Genomic DNA, 21,993 nt, shown 5'->3' with positions numbered 1-21,993 from the left:
TGCTCCAATGCAAAAACTAAGTGTATGTGCATCCATCTTAATACACACCCACATAAATATGTGCATACACATCTTCTGGCGCTGTACGGTGACAGGTTGCGGAGGTTCAAGGTGAGACCATTCAGAGTGTGCCCGTGTGTGTGTGCGTGCGTGTGTGTGTGTGTGTGTGTGCGTGTGTGTGTTGTCTCTATTGGGACCATGGACATTACTGTCTACAGGGAGATTCCTCTGTGAGACAGTGACATTTAGTTTCCAGGTCACTATAGCAGTCCTGAGGCTCGGGGGAATAAGGTGTAACCACCACGCTGCCATGGTGATACAGCCTCAGGAGAGAGGGGACACTGGTACAGTACAATATCATCCCCCTCGTCTGTGACTCACTGCGTCATTAAATGTGTTACAATATTCTTACATGTTTTTTTTGAAGGACTCAACCTTTACATTGACTATAAGCTGTTTTTTTTGGCAAAACTTCCAGCTGCAAAAAATCCTATGCAGCTGCCAGACATCACCGCTGTTTGTCTGAGGAGTGAAGACTGAAGTGCTCAAACACACATTGTTGAAAATAAGGTTTGAAATCAAATTGAATTCCAGAGAAGAGTTCGCTTTCCACCGATTCAAAGCAAAAGACATTTACCATCATATGCACTGCACATAAGACATGTTAGAAAAGTTAGATCACAGTTAAAGAAAGTGAAAGATCTTTTAGAAGATGTCAGTTTTTGAGATACAGACAAATTCAAAGTAAACCCTCCTTTTATACTTAAAGACACTTTCTTAAAACTCAAGCTCAACATTTATTCTTCAATTCTGAATTGCTTTTGTTGATGCAGCAGTACAAAATGTTTACATGTTTAGTTTTACTGTCAGTGTGTTTTTTCTTGCATTTATTTTTGTTTTAACGTCTAATTATTTGTCAAGCATCACTTTTTTTGTCGTAGCAGAAGAGCTATTATTACCAAAGGAATTCTTTGCTGCTTTGAAAAATATTTTTATTCACTTTCTTGCCAAGAGAGGATCCATACCTCTCTCACTTCTGTGCATTAAGTATGAAACTAGACATAAGCGAAGTTTAGCTTAGTTAAACAACAGGGTGAAACAGCCTGGCTCTGTGGAAAGGTTCGATAACCCCAGCTACTTGAAGAAATGTCCAAAAATGGAAAATTATGTGTCTAAAAAAATACAATATGCTGAAGGGTGGATCATCTCAAGAAGCAAAAAGTGTTCTCCTTACAAAAGACATAAGCCGCCAAATGAAGCGCCTGTAATGTAAAATGATCGTGACCATCGGAGGCTACATCCCAAAATACTACTTGAAATAGGCATATTCTCCATTGTGTTGGTGCCATTGATTGTAGCACCAACACAAGAGAGAAGGCTACATTAGCTCCAAAATGTCGACCTAATTTCTAGTGCTGTTATTAATAAGCAAATTCAGCTGTGGCCAAATAGGGATTTCAGGGGAAAGGGAGGGTTTACTTTGTAGTGAATTGTTGAGAACTGGCTACAAGCTGTTCAGTGCAGCCAGACTGTCTGTGTATGTATATGTGTAGAGAACGTTTGCTCACCTTGCCAATAACAGGGATGTCCACAGATCCCCAGGTGTCCGCCCCCCAGTGCACCATCCCCGACGCAAAGTCTGCCGTCACTATTCCTAGGACTGGCAGAGAAACACCGACACCGAGGAGGAAAAAAGGAATAACATATGTTTTAGCAGATGTGTAAGCAAAGACCAAAACATAATTTTTTACAGAAGTGTTACAAAAACCTCATGTGGATTGGAACAATGATGAGGGACCGTTCAGAAAAATGATTCCCAACTTTTATTAAAAAAATTATTTCTCTAGGTAAAAGTCGAACAGTGACTGTGATATGTAGTTTTAAAGTGAAGCTTTGTCTTAACTCGGTCATTCTTCTACCATCACAGGTTTTCTGACTCTCACCGATGCCAAGGATGATCTTGTAGATGTGAACGGTGGAGAAGTGCAGGAGGAGGAAGGAGAAGTTGATGATGAAGAGGAAGAGGCACAGAATCACACACACCCACTCCTGGAGCCGCTTACCTGAAGATAAAGGACACAATCGATCAGAAATACTAAATTTATTTATCTTAGTATCGTCAAAATACAGATTATGTTGTTAGGTGAAGAGGAGAGGAGAGGAGAGGAGAGGAGAGGAGAGCAAAGGAGAGGAAAGGAGAGGAAGTTGAGGATGGGAGTGGGAATGATAAGTAGTTGAGGGTGTTTGGCTCTGATGTATTGTATTAATGAACTGGTTGAGGTCCCTGCCACCACTGGGAGAACAAGTAACTGCTTACCAGGGGTCAAAGGACCATTCACCCACAATGACAGAGAGTGTGTGTGTGTGTGTGTGTGTGTGTGTGTGTGTGTGTGTGTGTGTGTGTGTGTGTGTGTGTGTGTGTGTGTGTGTGTCCAGGGTGTTAATATGTAATCAGTCAGATGAAGACAAGTGTATTCCAGGCAGCAGGGTCACGACCTCTCATATGTGAAACACCAAAGCTGACGCAGCACCAAGCCCGCACGGGCACACACACACACACAGGCACACACACGCATGCACGCACACACACAGGGTGTTTCAGGTGGGAGGTGGGCCTCTGCAGGGACAAGACCAAACTCATAGGTCAGCAGTATTAACTGAAGGACAGAGGGAGATGGACTAACTGAAACTACTCATACTCTGAACTCACACATCAGCAATATTAAGAGAGAGAGAGAGACGGGAGGGTCAAATGCAAAACCCTTCAGCCATACAGCCCTGAAGATTAGAGATACTGAATTATTGAAAACACACACACACACACACACACACACACACACACAACACACACACACACACACACACACACACACACAGCAGATCTGTAACTCATCTAATATCAAAGAGCACCATATCCTGCAGGATCTTTCATTAACTTTGATTTTGTTTGAATTGTCCCTTTATTTCCTCTTTTTTGTTCTGCCTTGTCTGACCTGTTAGTACAAGCAGGAAATGTCCATCAGTGTAACTCACTAAATTACAGAAATAAACTATAAAATGTTAAAATATAAACAGCCATTTGTTCTGTTTTTAAGTCACTTTCTTCTGTTCTTTGTCTTCCACTCCTCCGACCTCCTTCCACCCTTCTCCTAATCCTTCTTTCATTGCCAATCTAATGTGCTTTTAAAACATTAATGTGTTCAGATCCTAATGTATCACACAGCATTAGCAGCCTATAAGATATTCATGACAGCTTTTTTTTTTTTTTTAATAAAGCACACAGAGAGTGTGTGTGTCTATAGGCTTGTGTGACTATGAATATGCCATCAGCCTTTCATAAGGTATGGACTGCAGTGGTCACCAGAGATTTAAAATATGTGATTATGGATATTTCGCGAATCATCAGATGTGACCCTTAACCTTCTAAAAATAGACAGTATCAAAGTTGTGAAGAGTCAGATAATTCAAGAGTAGACTGAAGTTCAGCTCCTAAATAAGTTTGACTTTGCTACTCAAAAAAAACCCGACAGCGGTCGGACAAGGCAAAACATATTCAGTATATTTTGTGTGATGCCCAAAGTTTAAAGGAACGTTTTCGAAAAGCTGCTTTTTGATTTCTTGACCGATTCCACTCGTATCACGGTATGGTGAGTATAAAGCCACAGCCAGCAAACTGTGTGGCACTCAGGGACGTTAACGCACCAGGCAAACGCCTCAGTGTTTGTATGCACTGAAAAAACAAGATATAACGTGTTAATTAGTAAGAGCCAGGCTAGTTGTCCCCCTGTATCAAGACTCTGTGCTAATCTAAGCTAACAGCCTTCTGATGGTAACTTCATATTTATATTTACCATACAGTCATAGGGGTTGTATTAATGTCCTCTCTCTGCAAATAAGCAAAAAGAAAGATGCTTCAACATGTATAACAGCAACAGTTAATGTTGACATTTATATCATCAATTTTACACTTACCAACACGGACTATGTAATTAGACAGATACCACGTCACATGTTGAGGAGGCAACCCATTAGTAATCGTCTGGTTCACAGACAGAGCAAGAAGATGAAAACATCTGTTCCTGACGCAGAGTATGAGCCCTGCATGCCTGAGCACACGAGGTTACTGAACAGGACAAATGAATAGTCACTGAAAATGTAGCAAAAAGCCAAGTTTACAAGAAATCTGCCTTGATTCAAAGCGAGTGAATGGAGTCAAAGAATATTTGGTCCAAACAGCTGCTGGGAAACCTACAATGGTCCTTATTTCCTGCACCTGTTACCGGAACATTATTAAAAAGCTACAAGGCTGCATCCTGATATATAAATGATACATTTATTCATTGTTCATAACCTCAAACCCCTCATTTCCTTACATTAACTTTGAGCAAATTCAGGCTATTCATGGGTCCTGCTCACAGGACATCATTAAGCACAGGCCTGAAATATAAATATATGCATCATTTTATGCCCAAATAACCAGTATGAAGCCTGTTTGATGCAGCCCAGGTGAGACACTGTTTGGATTAAAAATAAATTCATTTGTACAGTGATCTATTTGGAGGAAAATTCGAAAGTTTCCTACAAGATGTGTGACTAAGACTAAGACAATTAGATATTTGCAACATTAAAGGGAAGCTGATGTAATTCAAAAATAGAAAGATTGTTCCTCTGTTACTGTGGCACGCTGATGTACAGGAACTGGACACCATCGCTAGATTCCTGGAGAACAACATGTTCACCCTGAGCTGTGCATGACAACATCATTTCCAAAGAAACCTGGAGTTAAACACGTTGGCCACTAGTGGAAGGGCCCATTCAGAGAAGTGCTGCCCACACTGGAGGCTGACAAGAGAGGGAGAGAGGACTTTAACAGGTGATCCTGTTTTTCACATCAAGCTCCACAACAACAACAAAAAACAAAACACATACATCCTTCACAATGTCCCTCTGCCCTATGGAAATGCTACAAGTTGTATTCTTCTGTTGAAATCCAAGTTTCTCCACAAAGCATCTCTGTGTGAGCAGCCTGTACTCCTGCAGGGGACAGTGCAGTGTGCACACAGCTGCATGAGGCTCACTCTTGTTGAACTGTGACATATTTACTGGACAAAGTGGATTACAATACTGTGTTCAGTGCATATCATACAGCACAGGTAACGTAACTGAGGTTAAGTAAGTAGAGCGCAGTCAGCTCTGTTGTCTTCAAGCTTCATGTGGCACCATTTCCTCCACTCGACCCCAAGGTGTACACACACACACACACACACACACACACACACACACACACACACACACACACACACACACACACACACACACACACACACACAGAGAGACACCCATGCACCTGAAGGGATCAGTACACCAAAATTCACTCTCTCCAAATTCTCGCTGCATCTGCAACCACACACACACACACACACACACACACACACACACACACACACACAAATATACTAGTGACCACTCACACACATAACACAATGCTACAACTGATGGATTTCCTAACACATTCTCATATCTCTCCCTATTACACGCGCACATCCTCTGACACATACACAAATTCAGACACTCCATCTTTGTCACGTACACACACACAAACACACACGCGGTGCAGGGCCGTGGAGCAGTGGGGCGGCTGTCAGGTGATGTGCGTCAGTCCTTGGATCCTCCGGCTCCCTGGTGAGGGGAAGGAAACTAGGACAGGCCTCCACAGAGCGCAAACACACACACACACACACACACACACACACATACACACACACACACACACACACACACACACACACACACACCACACACACACACACACAAACACGCACACACATAAGCCCTTGTCCCTCAGGCCATGGCATTGCTGGATATCACATACAGCTACAGACAGACACATAAAAACAGCTTCTACAAGCATGTATGTAGGAAGGGACATATGCTACTATGTTTGAATACACACACAAACGAGCCGCCTTCACTTGGCATACAAACACCAAAATTAAAGCTGTATACTTAAACGCGTATAAACACACACACACACACACACACACACACACACACACACACACACACACACACACACTCACACTCACACTCACACTCACACTCACACTCACACTCACACTCACACTCACACTCACACTCACACTCACACACTCTTTGGGCCAGAGCAACGCACTCATTAATATCATTCTGACAACAACTGGCTCCCTGGCAACCTCTCTGCCATCGCTCACCCAGCAGCACCCCCCCGCCTGCGAGCGTGCACGCGGGTGTGCACGGGGATTTAACCTGGGCGGAGCCGGGGGAGGGGAACGAGAGGTGCTAATAGGCTGAAATTAATCAACGCTGGCTGATTCGCTGTCTGGGGAATGAGTGGCGGGCAGCAGGCAGGCAGGCAACACGTCCTGAATACTAATGGCCTAATGGAGAGGGGAGACAGAGAGTAGACCCCATTACCTATCTCTGCTGTTTTGTCAGGTAACAAGGAAACAGAGTGAGGGACTCAACCATGCTACAGAACAAGGAGTATGAGCAGTTTTAACCTAGATTAACAGCAAACACAAAACACATTTACCACAGCCAGCGCTGTCGACATTTACACAGTTACACTTCTCCTCCTTGCTGCTCCCCATGAAGAAAATATTTAGACAAAACCTGCAGCACTAGAAAAGACAGTGAGAAGAGTCATAACTGTGATTCCTTTTTAAAAAAAAATATAAATATATATACGGAGGTCAAGCCTTCTTCCACACTAAGCCAGCTAAACTTGAAACCACATCTGTTCCTGCCTCTCCGTTTTGGTCTTTCATCCAAAACAAACTAGAGCAAAAAGAGATTTAACAATTTCCTTATAATCTGGTATTTCATTGGGGACGTTTTGGAAATAAACACCAGAGTCAACACAAGATGTTTTCACATGTGAACAGTGTTTTTACTGAAGATTGAGGCTCATCAAGCTTGTTAACAGACCAGGCAGAGGAGACACTGAGGCTCCGATGCTTTGTGTAAAGCAGCGTAACAGGCAGCCAATCAGGAACTTGTTTGACACAGAGCCATTGATTCGCTTTTATTTCCAGCTGTGACTGTGTGTGGCTGGTAGTGTTTTCACCTTGTGAGTCTGTGTGTGTGTCATCTTGGCAATATGTGGTCCAGAAGACAGCTACTGTGGTGAGAACTAGCACAAAGGCTATTTTTATTACTCTGTCTGTCTGTAGACAGATTGTCACTGCGATAGCGTCACAACTGTGCAAGACACAGTCACAAAACTTTACAGATGTGTAGTTATGACCAAAATGAAGGCCAAGTTCAAAGACGGGTGCCATACTGAGTACTCATGTAAGGATGTAGTGATGAATACCGAGTGCGCATGGGTCAGAACGTCAGGCAGGGTCATGGCTGATGTGATCCCAGCTTGGCTCACAGTCAAACACAGTGTAGCACTGTACACGTGCATGTTGTACACTGTACATGTCTAAACGAGTGATGTTGTCACAGAAAGTTACTGGCCATTATAGTGGGTGATTCGGCCACAAGAGACCATCATTTTTTTATTTATCAATATGTTTTATCTGGTTGAGGGATATGTTTGAATTTTCTTTTTTTCTTTTGTGTGTTTTTCTTTCTTTTTAAAAATGTATTTATTTACAAGTGTCTTTTGTGACGTGGAACAACTCCTTCAAGTCAAGACGATTTTCTCCTTCAGGAGACAATAAAAGCCTCGACCTTCACCTTAAACCTTAAAAGCTCTAAAAAATGTATTTTCTTAAAAGCTTGTATGATGGGGTACTTACCTGATTTTGGCTTATATGATTATTTAATGTAAATCAAGAAAAAAAAGTTAAATTTAATCATGTAAAGGCCTGGTCACACCAACATATGTCAGTTCATTCAAATTTGTGTTGTTGACAGGCTTCATGACAGAGAGTTGTTACACCAGCTACTTTCATTTAACCTCCTGTGAGTATCAACAGATCCACAAAAGGCCTGGTTTACCCACAGCTATGAGTCAAAGGTGCACAAACCTTTTTCACATAAACTGTGTGCACTCACTGTCGTCTGAGCAGCCAAGCTAACTTTTATTCCACCGTTCAGTACTTCATGCCATCGTTACGGAATAGCGTCAGCATGTTCCCAGATTACCATCGTGTTAGCTACCAGCTGCCCCTGTGACTGTGAGTCCTACATATACTTTGTAAAGATGCACAGATGAATGTCAGTGTGTCACTTTTCAACAAGGAGGCAAGAGTCTATCTGCGAATAAAAAGATGGGTGAACTGACTTGAGGTGGGTCGATGCTTTACTGGGTCTCTGCAACTATGTTCCACATAGTAAATGACCTGTCGCCCCTGTGCCGTGCCATGTGCCTGTGTATTAAACTATAAACCGTCATTGCGTCTCCGACACATACAACATATTCCCATGTTAAAGTGGTAAGGAAAAAAGATTCCTCTTTTTGATTCTGTTACGACCAATCAAGTGAACACATACACACAGCGAGGGACAAAACCAAAGGCGAGAACACAAAAACAGCAAACAAGAAGCGAGCCAGCCGAACTCGCACGCTGAAAAACCACCTACAGAGTCTTTGACAAAAAGAAACTCACACACTCTGAACAGCAGCCTGACAGCGGCTCAAAGGCCGAGTCAGAGCTGCCAGCACGCCTCGGCCACGCCTTTTCTCGCTTTCTCTTCTCCTTTTTCCATCACCTTCACGCCGCCTGTCATAAAAACTCCATTTACAAACACTTATTCACACTGATGTAAAGACTGCTAACACACCAAATCACAGAGGGTGATAATGTATGTGCGAGCAGCAGGCAGACAGCTCTGCTACTCTTTTTATTCTCTGTCTCTTTCTGCGTCCCCTGGTTTGCTCTCAGTAGACTGTCTTCAGATGGGACTTGGGGAGAGAGAGGGAGAGAGAGTGATGTGGGTGGTAAAAGTGGGTCACATGCTCAGAGAGAAAGAGAATGAAAGAGGGGGAGACAGAGAGAGACAAGGGAGAGAGACACTGAGAGGGAATGACAGTAAAAAGGAAAGATCGGGTGAGAGAGAGAGGTAGAGAGACACAAAGAGGGTGAGAGAGAGAAAGAAGGGGGAGAGAGAGGGGAGGTCGAATTCCCTTGTTCAGAAGTGGATCAGTCACAGGCCTCTTTCCTTTCATCTGATCTCAGCGGACCACAGAACCTGGGACACACACACACACACACACACACACACACACACAATAATAGTACAAAACACAGGGACGCAAGCAAACACACACTCGCCCACTCACTCACTGGCACACACATACACACAAAACCAACATCAACGCAAAGTACAAATACCACAGATGAAGAAACGATACACAGACACAGGCACAAACACAATATGTATGTCTCTATGTGGATGTGCACGCACGCACACACACACACACACACACACACACACGCACACACACTCCTGCCAGACAAACGTAATAAATCCATTACCCTGTAGATTCAACAGCAACAAAGAGAGGAATGTGGCAAATGAGATTCAACAACGGCATACCGACACAATGCCTCACACACACACACACACACACACACGCAGACAAACAGATGCATATATCCAGGCACAATAACACACACACACACACACACACACACACACAGACATTTTAACCCACATGAGAGCCAGTGTAAGTAGGCCCTGCTCCAGCCTTCCTCCCCTGTGGAGACACAAAAAAAGGATGGACAGATCCCATCATGTGTGTGTGTTCCTTTGTGTGTGAGTGTGTGTGCTGTATGCCATCCCGTCATCTCCTGGGCTTTCTGCTACCACCATATTCATCTGCGGCCCTCATAAGGATAATTACACACACACACACACACACACACACACACAGCTCATCTCTGAACATGCACAGCGTTCCCTGCTCCTCTCTTGCGTTGGTCAAGGTCAATGGTAAAATCCTGCCTAGAAGGCTCGCCTAAAGCCACAGATGGATGGTGTGTGAGCGCCTGTGTGCAGTGTGTGTGTACTGTGCATTATCTTTGTCTGTGTCTTTATATAAATCATACCCATTATATTTCTCTATTCAGGGAATAGAAAAGCAACCTGTGTCTTCCAACTCCTGAGCAAATGTTTCTAATATGATTTATTGTTGAAAAATCCTCATTATTTACTTGTTATGGTTATAACTGAGCTGAATTCTCATTTTTTCCAATGAAAAAGTACATTCAAACAAACAAAAAAAAACCCCAGCAACATTTTAAGTGGCTCACTTTAGAGTCAGGTCATAACACTCTTTATTCCCTGGCAACTGTAAATTCTCTGATTCTGATTGGCTGAGGGCTTTGTATTAACTTTATCTTATTATTAATAATAATAATAATAATAATAATAATATTAGTGTGTGTGTGTGTGTGTGTGTGTGTGTGTGTGTACCTTGGGGTCGAGTGGAGGAAATGGTGCCACATGAAGCTTGGAGACAACAGAGCTGACTGCGCTCTACTTAACCTCAGTTACGTTACCTGTGCTGTATGATATGCACTGAACACAGTATTGTAATCCACTTTGTCCAGTAAATATGTCACAGTTCAACAAGAGTGAGCCTCATGCAGCTGTGTGCACACTGCACTGTCCCCTGCAGGAGTACAGGCTGCTCACACAGAGATGCTTTGGGGAGAAACTTGGATTTCAACAGAAGAATACAACTTGTAGCATTTCCATAGGGCAGAGGGACATTGTGAAGGATGTATGTGTTTTGTTTTTTGTTGTTGTTGTGGAGATTGATGTGAAAAACAGGATCACCTGTTAAAGTCCTCTCTCCCTCTCTTGTCAGCCTCCAGTGTGGGCAGCACTTCTCTGAATAGGCCCTTCCACTAGTGGCCAACACTGGCTCAGCCTGTGAACTTCTTCCTGTTTAGCTACATGTTGCCTAGCAACACAATTGGCAGTAATTGTGAGGCTCAGGAACTATATTTATGATTCTAAAAAAGATCAAAGTTAGTTATATAAGGACATGAGCAAGTGATATTTTTAATAAGCAGGATGATACTCTGATATTATCCCTTACGTATGTAGTGGATAAGGAAGTTATGGATTTTAGGTTTCCGGCAGCGGTAACATGATCCACAGTGGCTGAACTTACAGATACAGCATCAGCCAAAAAAATCAAACCAAAAAACATGTATTTTTCATTTTAATCCAATTGAAATCATTTTGACTAACCTCCTCCAAAAAACATTCAAACTGAATCAATCTGCTGGATCTCCAGCACAAAGTCAAGCCCAGCAAAAAGCTAGTGTGATGGATATGCAACATTGTAAAATTGTAATAATTTATGTTTGAGGCAACCAAGAAATACCTGACTGCTTATATTTCCAGGTTTTTCATGTCTGCATGTTAAATCAAATATGTATTCAAATTCAAATATTTCTAAAGCAAAATTTAAAACAAAAATATGCACTTTCATTTCTGTTTTCTACATCCTGCACTATAGATGAGCCAGTTTATAGCAATTAATTTCCTTGTTAACACTCCAACAAACACATATACACACATATCCCTTTTGTTCTTGGTGAATACCAATAGTGTTTACACATCTTGGGAATAAAATGTTCATGGAAAGGGTGTTCTTCTCTACTGTTTTTATTCTTTTTTATATAATAGACACACACAGAAACAAGTGTATACAGGAGCTGAATGGAGCAGTTTAATGATGTGATTCTGCTGACTCTACTATAGTACTCCACTCTGACCCACAGTGGCCATATGCACAGTGAGGTCACAAGAACACACACTGACACACACAGAGGTCAAAGCCAAGTACAGCCCGTGTGACTCTCAGGGCCCAACACACATGCACAAATGGTTTCTGACCCCTGACCTTTATGACCCTGGGGTCAGCAGTTCAGGGAGTCTAGTGCTGTGTGAGTGTGTGTGTGTGTGTGTGTGTGTGTGAGAGTGTGTGTGTGTGTGTGTGAGAGAGAGACAGAGATAGAGAGAGAGACAGAGAGAGAGAACATGTCAACTGTCACATATGAGAAGTGAGTAAGTCACAGCTGCTTGTCTTCAATGGACAAATTCAGGTCAGTCATATTTCAGAGCTGAGACCTGTCACTTCTCTGCAGCACAGAAACATTTATTTCTGAAAATCAAGTCTGCTCTTTATGTCTTCACCCCCGGACACTAATCAGCCTGACTAGTGGGGAGTCAACAGTACAGGATTCCTGGGGGTCAACAAAATATGAATTTGCATTGCAGGGATTTTTTTTTCTCTGCACACATGAATATTTGATTAAGATGTGAAAGTATTTGATAGTATACAGCAACACAAGGTCATACACAATGTTACACATGCTGTAACCACGAACTACATCTGGCTGAAATTATTGATTAAATTATTTGTAATCGGATGTTGGTAAAAACTCTTAGGGCCATATTTTACACCCAGCACAAAGATAAACACACAAGTCTTTGCTAACTTCAGAGCAACACAGTTGTGATTTTCCTATCCAGCGCCCAACAAAACACAGTTAAACCCCTTTGAAACATGCGTCTGTCGCAGCGACTGTTTTTTCCTTTTTCGCTTTCCTTAACTTTGTCCTCTTTCAAATTTGACCGACCTCAATGACCTTGCCCTGCTTCTCTTGTTATGGTATCAAGTCCACAGCCGATGGGTAAAAAGCTTTCGGCAAATCTCAACTCTGGTACAAAGAAAATTAGACTCAGACTGACTGTCTAGATTCATGGATGGTTAAATACTCAACATTTTAAGATGAATACAAGGCTTCAAGTTATGTAATATACTTAAGGAGGAAGTATACTTCATCCTAGTACTGTACACTCACAGTGATTTACACCCTTTCCTAAAGTGATATCTGGTCTACTTTGCATTGCTCAGATAAAACTATAGTGAGCTGAGAAATAACCTGCCCGTGGTGGCTGTGGATATACTCAACTCACAGCAATGACGCTGATAAAGACTAAAATACAGGATATTTATAGGTTTCTGTGGACATGACTTCTCTAAAAAAGCAGAATCAGTGCAACCAGTGTTTGCAATCTAGTTTTTCTAATCAACCAACATTTAGTGTTTCACCACTTCCCCTAAAAACATTGAAGGGAAAGTACTAACAAATTCCCTGCTGCGCAAGTCAGTCAATTAACCAAAAAGTTGGTTCACTGTCACCAAAAAAAAAAAAATCATATATTTTTCGTGTAGAATGAAGTTCCTGTGCTGCAGAATGTCTTCATGTGTGTTTAATGGGAGCAGGTTGACATGCGAGTTGTCAGATGAGCTGAGTGAGGTTGAAGATCGCTTACAGGCACTGACAACAGATCCTACAGGGTAACTCAAGATCACACACACCCGCACACAACACGTACCCTGGAGCATTCAGACACACACACACACACACACACACACACACATAAAATGATAGATTCACATACACACTAACAGACAGACAGAGACAAACACACATGTTGCTCGTGTAATTAGAGTTGGATATCTTGCAAAATGTAGAGAGCAGAAGGGAAACGATGTGAGATTACATGAGAGGAGAAGAGAGGAGAGGGGAGAGGAGAGGCAGTCAGCAGACCGTGACACTTCAGACATATGGGAGGACTGAAGAGAGACGAGGGGATGAATAGAGAATCTGTGAGAGAAATGGAGAGACGCAGAAACAGAGGGGGAAGGAGACGTATCCAGCTGTTTGTCCATCCTAGCTTTGCTGTAATGAGCCCATGTTTAGCTCTATGGAGCATTGCCAACGCCTCATCTAACTTCTCCAAACTCTAACAAGCCAAACTGCTATTTAGATTTACCTCATACTAGCACTGAACCGGACCCAAACAACTAAGCACATAACAGCGTGGTGCTCCCTGAAATGGACACTTTGACATTTTGAAGTTTTAGCTGTTTATTTTTCTTTAACAGACACTTGTCAGCATGTGGGAAACATTTTTGCTTTTAAGTTTTCATGAAATGGTTCGGCAGCATTGTTAGCGTTGCTGAGCATATCTTCCACTTGCAGCCTGCTGTGCCCTTTGGCTGAAATGAGGGAAAGCTTATAAGTCATTTGGAGATTTACCTGGTGAAAACACAAAGTCACACACAACCATGTTCTTTTCTAGTATTAAAGCCAGGATACATGTTTTCTTAGTGCACTGAATAGGTTTATCCAATATGACAATTGACTGTATTGTGGTTGACAGCTGCCATTGTGGCAGAACTTCACTGGCAGAACTTGTAGTTTGTGACTCTTGGACAAAAAGAAAACCTCTGAAAATAAACTGTTATTTACAACTGACTGGTGCAGTCGCATTATCGAAAACTTGATGAAAATAAAATACTCCATGAGTTATCAGAAATGTATGTTTTTGTATTTTTTATTGTTAAAAAAGATCTGCTGTAAACCAAAAGCTAGAATTCATTTGAAACTAAAAATGTGCAATGCCACTAGAATACTATATGTGTTTATTTATACATGCCAGTCCAACTTTGGTAGAAAATGTTGTTTTTACAGTATGTCGGACCACATTCAGAACAAAAAGCTGATTGAGCATAAGCTTTACCTTGTTTTTGAAGATATGTTTTCGGAGCAAGATTAGGATTAAAGCTGGGGTAGGAAACTTTGCACAAACCAGCAAGAGTAAAATCATTTTGAAAGTATCCAACTGTAAAAAATCCCAGTCACTCCTTCAAAACACATGACACCTGCGCTGTCTGATGAGTGCAGGAGGACGAGTCAAAGAGAGAGGAGTGCAGCACATCACTGTCATCGCTAACCATATCCAACTACCTCAGGTCTCATTCACATGTAACAAAGCACCGGACATTATCATGATGAACGTAAACAACAGGCTCAGGTTAAAGGGTTAAGCAGAGGAGGTTGTGCAAGAGGGAGGACAACCAGCGGGGTCTGAGGAAGTGGAGGCAGAGGACAGGGAGGTCGGAGATTTGTGTTTTTCAAATGACAAATGACAGACAACCAGAAAGGCTTCAGAAAAGTCTGATTTATCCTCGAGTCAACCTGTTCTTTAGGTCTATACTGAAATTGAGTCAACAGCACTGCAAACTTCACAAGAGGAAAATACTGAACTAACTGCTATATTTTACTTCCTGTCCCCGGCATTAGAAGAACAACCACTAAATAAGGCTTCACCAACATTTCAGGTTCAGTGACCGCGCGGAAACTTCAGTGCTAGAGCATGATTGAGTAACACATCCAGTTTGGAGTTGAGCAGCAGCGTCTGTGTTGCGTCAGAATGCTGCCTATATGACGGCCTTGTCTGGGCTATTTTTACCCAGTGTCGGTCTGCTAACTAAGCTCCGCGGCCACTAAGTGACAGGGGATAAAGTGTCAGGACCCCAAATGCATGTGTGATCCTCTTAACTATCAAACAGCACAACACTCAACAACAACAGACTAGCAAAGTAAACATGACCGAGGTTCACATCAGCATCCTTCTCATTCAGTATATTATAATATTAATATATTTATAATAATAATAATATTTCAATGTTTTAAAAGTTTGATTTGATGAACCGTAATGAGGTTAAAGCTGCACCATAACATTTTTTTGGAATCAAATGTGTACATGTAAACATGTAACATGTAATGTGAACATTTAATGATAGAGATGAACCCACAGACAATTATCACCCATCTCTGTGGTTCCCCTCAGCTCTGTGGAGAGTTTTACTGTCTTTCATCTCATTGTTTTGATATTACAGCTGGAAACTTTGCTGTTTTAAATTTACTCTCTGCACTCTCATCATCCATGTTTTCAGCCGCTGCAGGAAGCTGCTTTCAGCTTAAAAACTCTGAAACATTATTCTAACTTCCTGTCCAACAAACAGGTAAAGTTAGGGACTAGCTAAATTAACAGTTCCTGCACGTTTCATCCTTTAAATGGCACATGAAGCCTCATTTTATAAGATAATACTTCTACATTGACATCTAAATTGACATATGACAGCACTGCTGTTTGTAAATGCATTCAATTCAAGCATGAGCACAGCAGTCTGACACTTAACTAGCGGATGTTTCATCTTTAACCTGGGCTAATCGTACATTGCTGCCATTTTAATTAACCAGTACTTAAAATACCGGTTTTAAAATGTTTATATATGTAATCCTGTTAGTGCCAATGCTGATTAATTAATGGTGTGATCTATGAATAAATGAAAACACACCTCCAAACAAACACAGAACCTGTTGTTTCTGGTCCAGCATCTCGCTTCCCATCATCAGCTCGTGTGTGTGTGTGTGTGTGTGTGTGTGTGTGTGTGTGTGTGTGTGTGTGTGTGTGTGTGTGTGTGTGTGTGTGTGTGTGTGTGTGTGTACGCATCTCCACCTATGTACGCTTGTCTGTTTGCAAATGCCAGAGTGGAGATGGTTATCTCTCTAATGTACTGTCACTGAATAATAGTGTAGATCCAATTCCATTAATGACGAAGGTGACTCTTTTATTCACAGAGTGTAAAAACAGGAACACCAGTCTCACCAGCTTCCACTGAAGTGAAGGGTTTGTTCTGTGACGGGCTGCAACTAACAGAGGTTAAACAAAAAATAACGATTTTAAAAGTCTTCGGTCACCAGTCAAGTCAGAAGATCCTTTTCAGCTCAGTGGGTCGAGTCGAGGTGCGCACAGTGCCAGGGTCGGTGGCTTGTGAACATGAACACACTCACAGTGCTGTAAGGGCTTTGCATTCAAGTGCCAACCTGGTGACACGTGTTGTTCCCTCATATGAACTTCACAATAATGTGGTGCAAACCTTTCTTTTCTCTGATCGGCATTCCTATTTTAAGAAGTGTTAACAAGTGGCCAACATGGCTCGACTAGAGGCAATTAAAATGCTCAGTGAAGTGAGAAGCAGGGCAGATGGTCAAGCAGAAACGTGGCACAGTCCAGCTTGATGCACAACTGGTCAGACAGGTTTTCTTTGCTAAGGTCTGAGGCACAATGTGTTTTCCATCGCCATGCCAAAACCAATGTATGGTCGGTGATGAAATGGCTTCATTTTTCTTATTGCTTACAGCCGTTTCTTCCTTTCAACCTTTTGAGTCCGTATTTGATTTAAATCAGATGGAAGTTAATAAATACTACAGACGAGCTGTGATTAGGGCTGAGTAACAAACTTCAATACTTTTAAAGCCCGACCAAATTGGTTTGATATTATCAAGGATCAAAAAATACTTTGTCATTCGATACCAAATTTCAATACCTAAGGAGGAAATGAGTAAATCTCAGTGAGCCAATAAGCATGCAGCATGCTTGGACCAAGATCTAATAATGCTGGTGATAGGCTGTTTATTTACACTAACACTGTGTGAAGAGGCCGAGCTTAAAAAACAAGGCAATTCTGTCTCCAATAACAACCACTGTCATTTTATGAAACTATCCGTAGCCTGTGCACCAGCGATCCTAAAATGTAGTCTCCAGGGTCCAGACTGCTGCTTATTTCTTATTCTACCTGGCAGTTTTCGTTCTCGACGTCTAATCAGAGACTTATTTAGACTGGGACACCAGATGAATTCAAACTAACTGTAAAGAAGAAAAACCAGCAATACTCCAGACCCCAAGGACTGTATCTGAGGACGGCTGCTGTAGACTGTGTGACAGACATTGATTTTGTCCTAGGACTAAATGCATATCCAGGCTAAAGGCAGAAACTTCACTAGCATCTAGAAAACATAGGCATCACTCCTGTGGGAGTATGGCTCTTTACCTGAGGTATTTGATTGCAAGGTTTTTCATGCTAGGGGCATTTTAAACATGTGTGTCCTTGATTGAGGTTAAAGACCCAATCTATGTTTTATTGTACTTTCATTTTACTGCATGTCCATAAAACTGGGAAACATGTGAGAGACATTAAAAAGGAAGTTTCAAAATTGATACAGCAAATGACGATATATACTGACTTTTGGTGCCTAGTGGAGATCAAGCTCCAAAATGACTAAACCCTGCACTTCCCATAATGTACAATGTCTTACAAACTCCAGAGCTCCAATTTTCACACAGACTTTCTTTTAAAAATATTTTCTGTCTCCATGCCCAAGCAGGAATAGAGCTCCAGAGCACTTAATATTAAACAACAGCTTTTACAGACTGAGTGGTACTGCTTGAAAAGTAAATCTTTGTGTAAAGTCAGAGAGGTCACACGACCAAAGAAACCAGAAAACACAGGACTGCAACCTGCTTTAACCCACATCATGTTTCCTGATGCTACTCGCATCAATAAAATTGTAAACAGCGAAGGCTTTAGTAATCTGGATAACTTTATTTAGCAAAGTCTCCTCCTTTTTGGGCACAATTTATAGGAGTCAGAACAGAAACGACAGGAGCTAAGGTGGGGGACATGGGGATCGACATGCAACAAAGGTCCCCAGCTGGACACATATTGCAGTGCATGGTCGGAGAACTAACCTGTAGGCCAGGAGGACACCTGAGCTTTGGGTTTGTAAGTATGGATGTTCAAAAACAGCCACTGCAACTTCTATAAATGGTAGTGTGCATCTTCCCATACCTCCTGCTGCAACTGTGTTTCAGCTTATGATTAATAGCTGACTGATACTATTGCCGTCTCTCTCATCTTTGCAAAGTGTCACAATCTATTTTCTTGTTCAGGTATTTCCTTACCATATGGAGCCATGTTGCATTAGACAACCCAGGCTAAACTGGGGGAGCTGTGGTGTCCACAGGTCGCTTTAAGACAGGTGCACTCACTTTCGTTCCACTGAGGTTGAACTTTGCACAGGAGTGTACTTTTGTTGTATACAGAGGCCTTGGGTACAACTGACTATGGAGGCCCACTTTGAGTTTAAGATCAATAATTTTCTTGCAATAACAAGGAAGTGAGCCAGTGTTAAAAGCCTTCTGTTTTGCTTCCTGTTGTTGGACAGTGTGAACCTGGTCTAACAGGTATAAGAAACAGCTCACCTGCAGACAGGTGGCTGTAGACACCAGGCCTTCACACACTTTAATGCAATAATTCACAGCAGGTTAAATAGCAGGTTGTAGTCTGCTGTATGACTGAAATAGTACCACATGGGTTTTGCAGTAAGTAGTCAGTAATGACATACCATTGCTAAGTTAGCCTAAAGCCTCAGTGTTAGCTGTTTGTAAACAGAAGTGACTACATCATAATCAATCATCACCATCCTTGTTATCATCATTAATGCACCCGTCAGCACTGATGTCGCACTGTGGCTTTTAGGCCTCGACTGATGCCATGTCTCATTCTCAGCCCCGTTACCGACAGAGCAAGTGACAACAGCAACATCACTGACAACGACAATAAATAGGTCCTCACCGGGAGAGTAGAGCCTTGCCAGCTGTCGAGCACCGGCGTGCTGCGGTCCCCAGCGAGGCGCCGCGCTGCGTGCAGCCGCCCCGTGCTCATTGCCGTTCGGATCCTCCTCCGCCATGGACCGGTGCCTGATGTCGGTCTCGGAGAGAAGCGACGCCGCCATAATTCCTGTCCGCTGCCCGCCCTGCTGCCCCCCGCTTTGACTTTCAGCTACAACACATCAATTATAGATCTGTCTCGGTTAATGACTGGTTGGTTTTGTTTGTGTCCCGGTCTCCGGTGGCGGTTGTTGAGGCTGAACGGAGGAGGGAGGCTGAACCAACCGATGCTAGCTGGGATGTACCGGAGCAGCCTCGCACCACCCGGAAATACACGGACGGAGCTGCGCTGACACACAGACCTATTTCACAGGGTTTTAAAGTGTGATGAACTCATGTGATGAACCGTCACACTTCACAACGCTGAGGAACAACTTGCACATGTGTCTGCATGGAGAGCGCGGGACTTTCTGTTGTATGGCGCCTATTACACGGAAATTGCCAAACAAACTTTACTTCTGCGTCCAGTTTAACTGTCACGTCAACTGTAGGGACCGTCTGCATCTTACACGCAGGATAAAAAGTGGAAGTGGAGTGGTACCTAAAAATCTGTTTCTGGTGTGTGTGTGTGTGTGTGTGTGTGTGTGTGTGTGTGTGTGCGCGCGCGCACGCGCGCGCGTGTGTGTGTGTGAGTGTCGCTTATTTGTTTCCACATAAAACCTACAGACATTGAACCAAACAAAAAATAATAATAGGAAAGAGCAGTTCACTTTAATGCACTTTAAACAGTGGAATCATCTTTTCTGCTGCCTTCAAGTGCACCTTGTAAATTCAGGGTTAGTACTCCCTGACTTGTGGTCAAAAGAGACATTAAACATGTAACAAAAGTTAAAACTTAATTTACACCATGGTTGTCCGATTCGATTATGTGGAATGAAATGTATGACTTACACATCAATATCATTTGTAAAACAAATATAATACAGTTTTGACCCTGAAGGCCATACACTTAAAGGGTCAGCCATGCAGGATGTTTGGCAGATGCAGAAAACCTTGAAACCAACTGATTTATACACAGGACTTACTGTGAGTCTTACTGTTCCACCAATACACAATCAATACAACAACAACAGACAGATATTGCATTTAGGTAACGGTTAACAGTTCCCTCTTGTAATGTTGTGGTTGTTCAGATGGCTGGTTTCGGGAAAAGGGTACACACCCATCAGCCGCCTGGCAGGGAGGGTCTCAGCAGCTGCAAAAACTCAGCTGCACATGGATACTGCCGAAACAGAGGGTTGCAGGCTGCAGAAAATATACATTCAAACATGTCTGTCATTCTCGTAGTCATTCCTAAAAATCACGGCAAGTGGAGCTCACAGAAAAGTTTAAACCTTAGATGATCATTTAGTTTTTTGAAATGTAATTTATACAAATGTATATATTAATGTATATGGTTATAGCAACACAGTTAAACACAGATCCAAAATGACACAGAAGCCTCGCTTGAGAGAGTTCAGCAGTTCCAGTACTGAAACACGTCCTGAGGTGTCAACCTTTTATTTTTGGCTTCTTTTTGACTTTCAATAAACATAATGAATTATCAGTAAGGGACTGGTGAGGACATTTCAGTATTCATTTTTATTTGTTTTGAGTGCACACCTTTATCATTGTATTTGGGCTATTGCCTTACTCACCTTAATATATAGATTTTATGAATGTTTGACCATGATGACAATCTTTCATTTTCTTTCCTATTCCCATTTGCAGTTGCAACTCATGGACACAGCAGGAATAATTGACTTGAAGCGTAGATTCACAGTTTTTCCAGTCTTTCTAAAACAATAGGCAGGTGCCCATATGAAATTAAAACAGCATTTTCTTGCTGTAATAATTCCTTCTGCTCAGACTGGTCATGTTTCTGATGTAAGTGATGGGGGACTAAATCCACAGTTCTTACTCTGTTTATCTGAAGCCACTGTAAGACGAACACTCTGCAGATCTATGCAGCCTCAGGCTCTTCATCTCATTGTATTGACCTGTGCGGGACCATATTGTCGAGTCTCACGGCGTGTTCATACCAGATCTGAATATCTGTTTGATCCAGGAGTTATTAAATCCATCAGGTGGCCAGAGACACGTCTCCAATGGGACGGTTTAATGCTCTGCGTCTGCTGGATGTGTAAGTGGGCGTTTTTTGCCTAACAAATTAGCTGGAACAATTTGCTCAGATCATGGCTGGAGAATACTGGACATTTTCCTTTCATATTTATGCAATAATATTTTCCAAAACAACTAGGAGCTACAGACTACTGTTTACACTCTTGAACTTACATCTATCTTATCTAATATAAGTCTGAATTTGTAACTTGCTGTACTTATTTCACTCCTGTAAAATAAATGTTTTATCTAAGCAAAGCATTATTTAAATTTAGTGATTATGTATTATAGATATATATATATAGATATATAACACCTAACAACCTAGAGGTTTTTTTTTTTACAGCATTGATTATCGGGTAACAGGAAATACATTAGATGTGACTTCTCTGTTGTCACAACGTTGACATGATCAAAGTGCCCTATGTCTGAAGAAATATTTCACTAGAGAAAATATAAAATCTTTGTTTTTTTTGTCTTTTCATGCGTTTCTTTCTGTTAATTGTT

The 21,993-nt window shown here is 42.0% G+C and overlaps 1 protein-coding gene across 1 annotated transcript; it reads right to left on the bottom strand.

Annotated features, from left to right (window-relative positions):
• Nucleotides 1-639: 639 nt before the first annotated feature.
• On the bottom strand, nucleotides 640-19,916 carry si:ch211-212o1.2 (uncharacterized protein LOC492735 homolog). Its single transcript, XM_056387169.1, has 4 exons — nucleotides 19,292-19,916; nucleotides 1,944-2,063; nucleotides 1,569-1,660; nucleotides 640-648 (listed from the first exon to the last, which is right to left on the bottom strand). Exons 1-4 carry the CDS (start codon nucleotides 19,449-19,451, stop codon nucleotides 640-642), a joined length of 381 nt encoding a protein of 126 aa, XP_056243144.1. The 5' UTR covers nucleotides 19,452-19,916.
• Between the last annotated feature and the right edge of the window lie 2,077 nt (nucleotides 19,917-21,993).

This window comes from Seriola aureovittata, chromosome 10 (genome assembly GCF_021018895.1).
Source record: "Seriola aureovittata isolate HTS-2021-v1 ecotype China chromosome 10, ASM2101889v1, whole genome shotgun sequence".
NCBI lineage: Eukaryota > Metazoa > Chordata > Actinopteri > Carangiformes > Carangidae > Seriola > Seriola aureovittata.
Note: the sequence above shows the minus strand (reverse complement) of the source record. Positions and strands in the feature narration are given on the sequence as shown.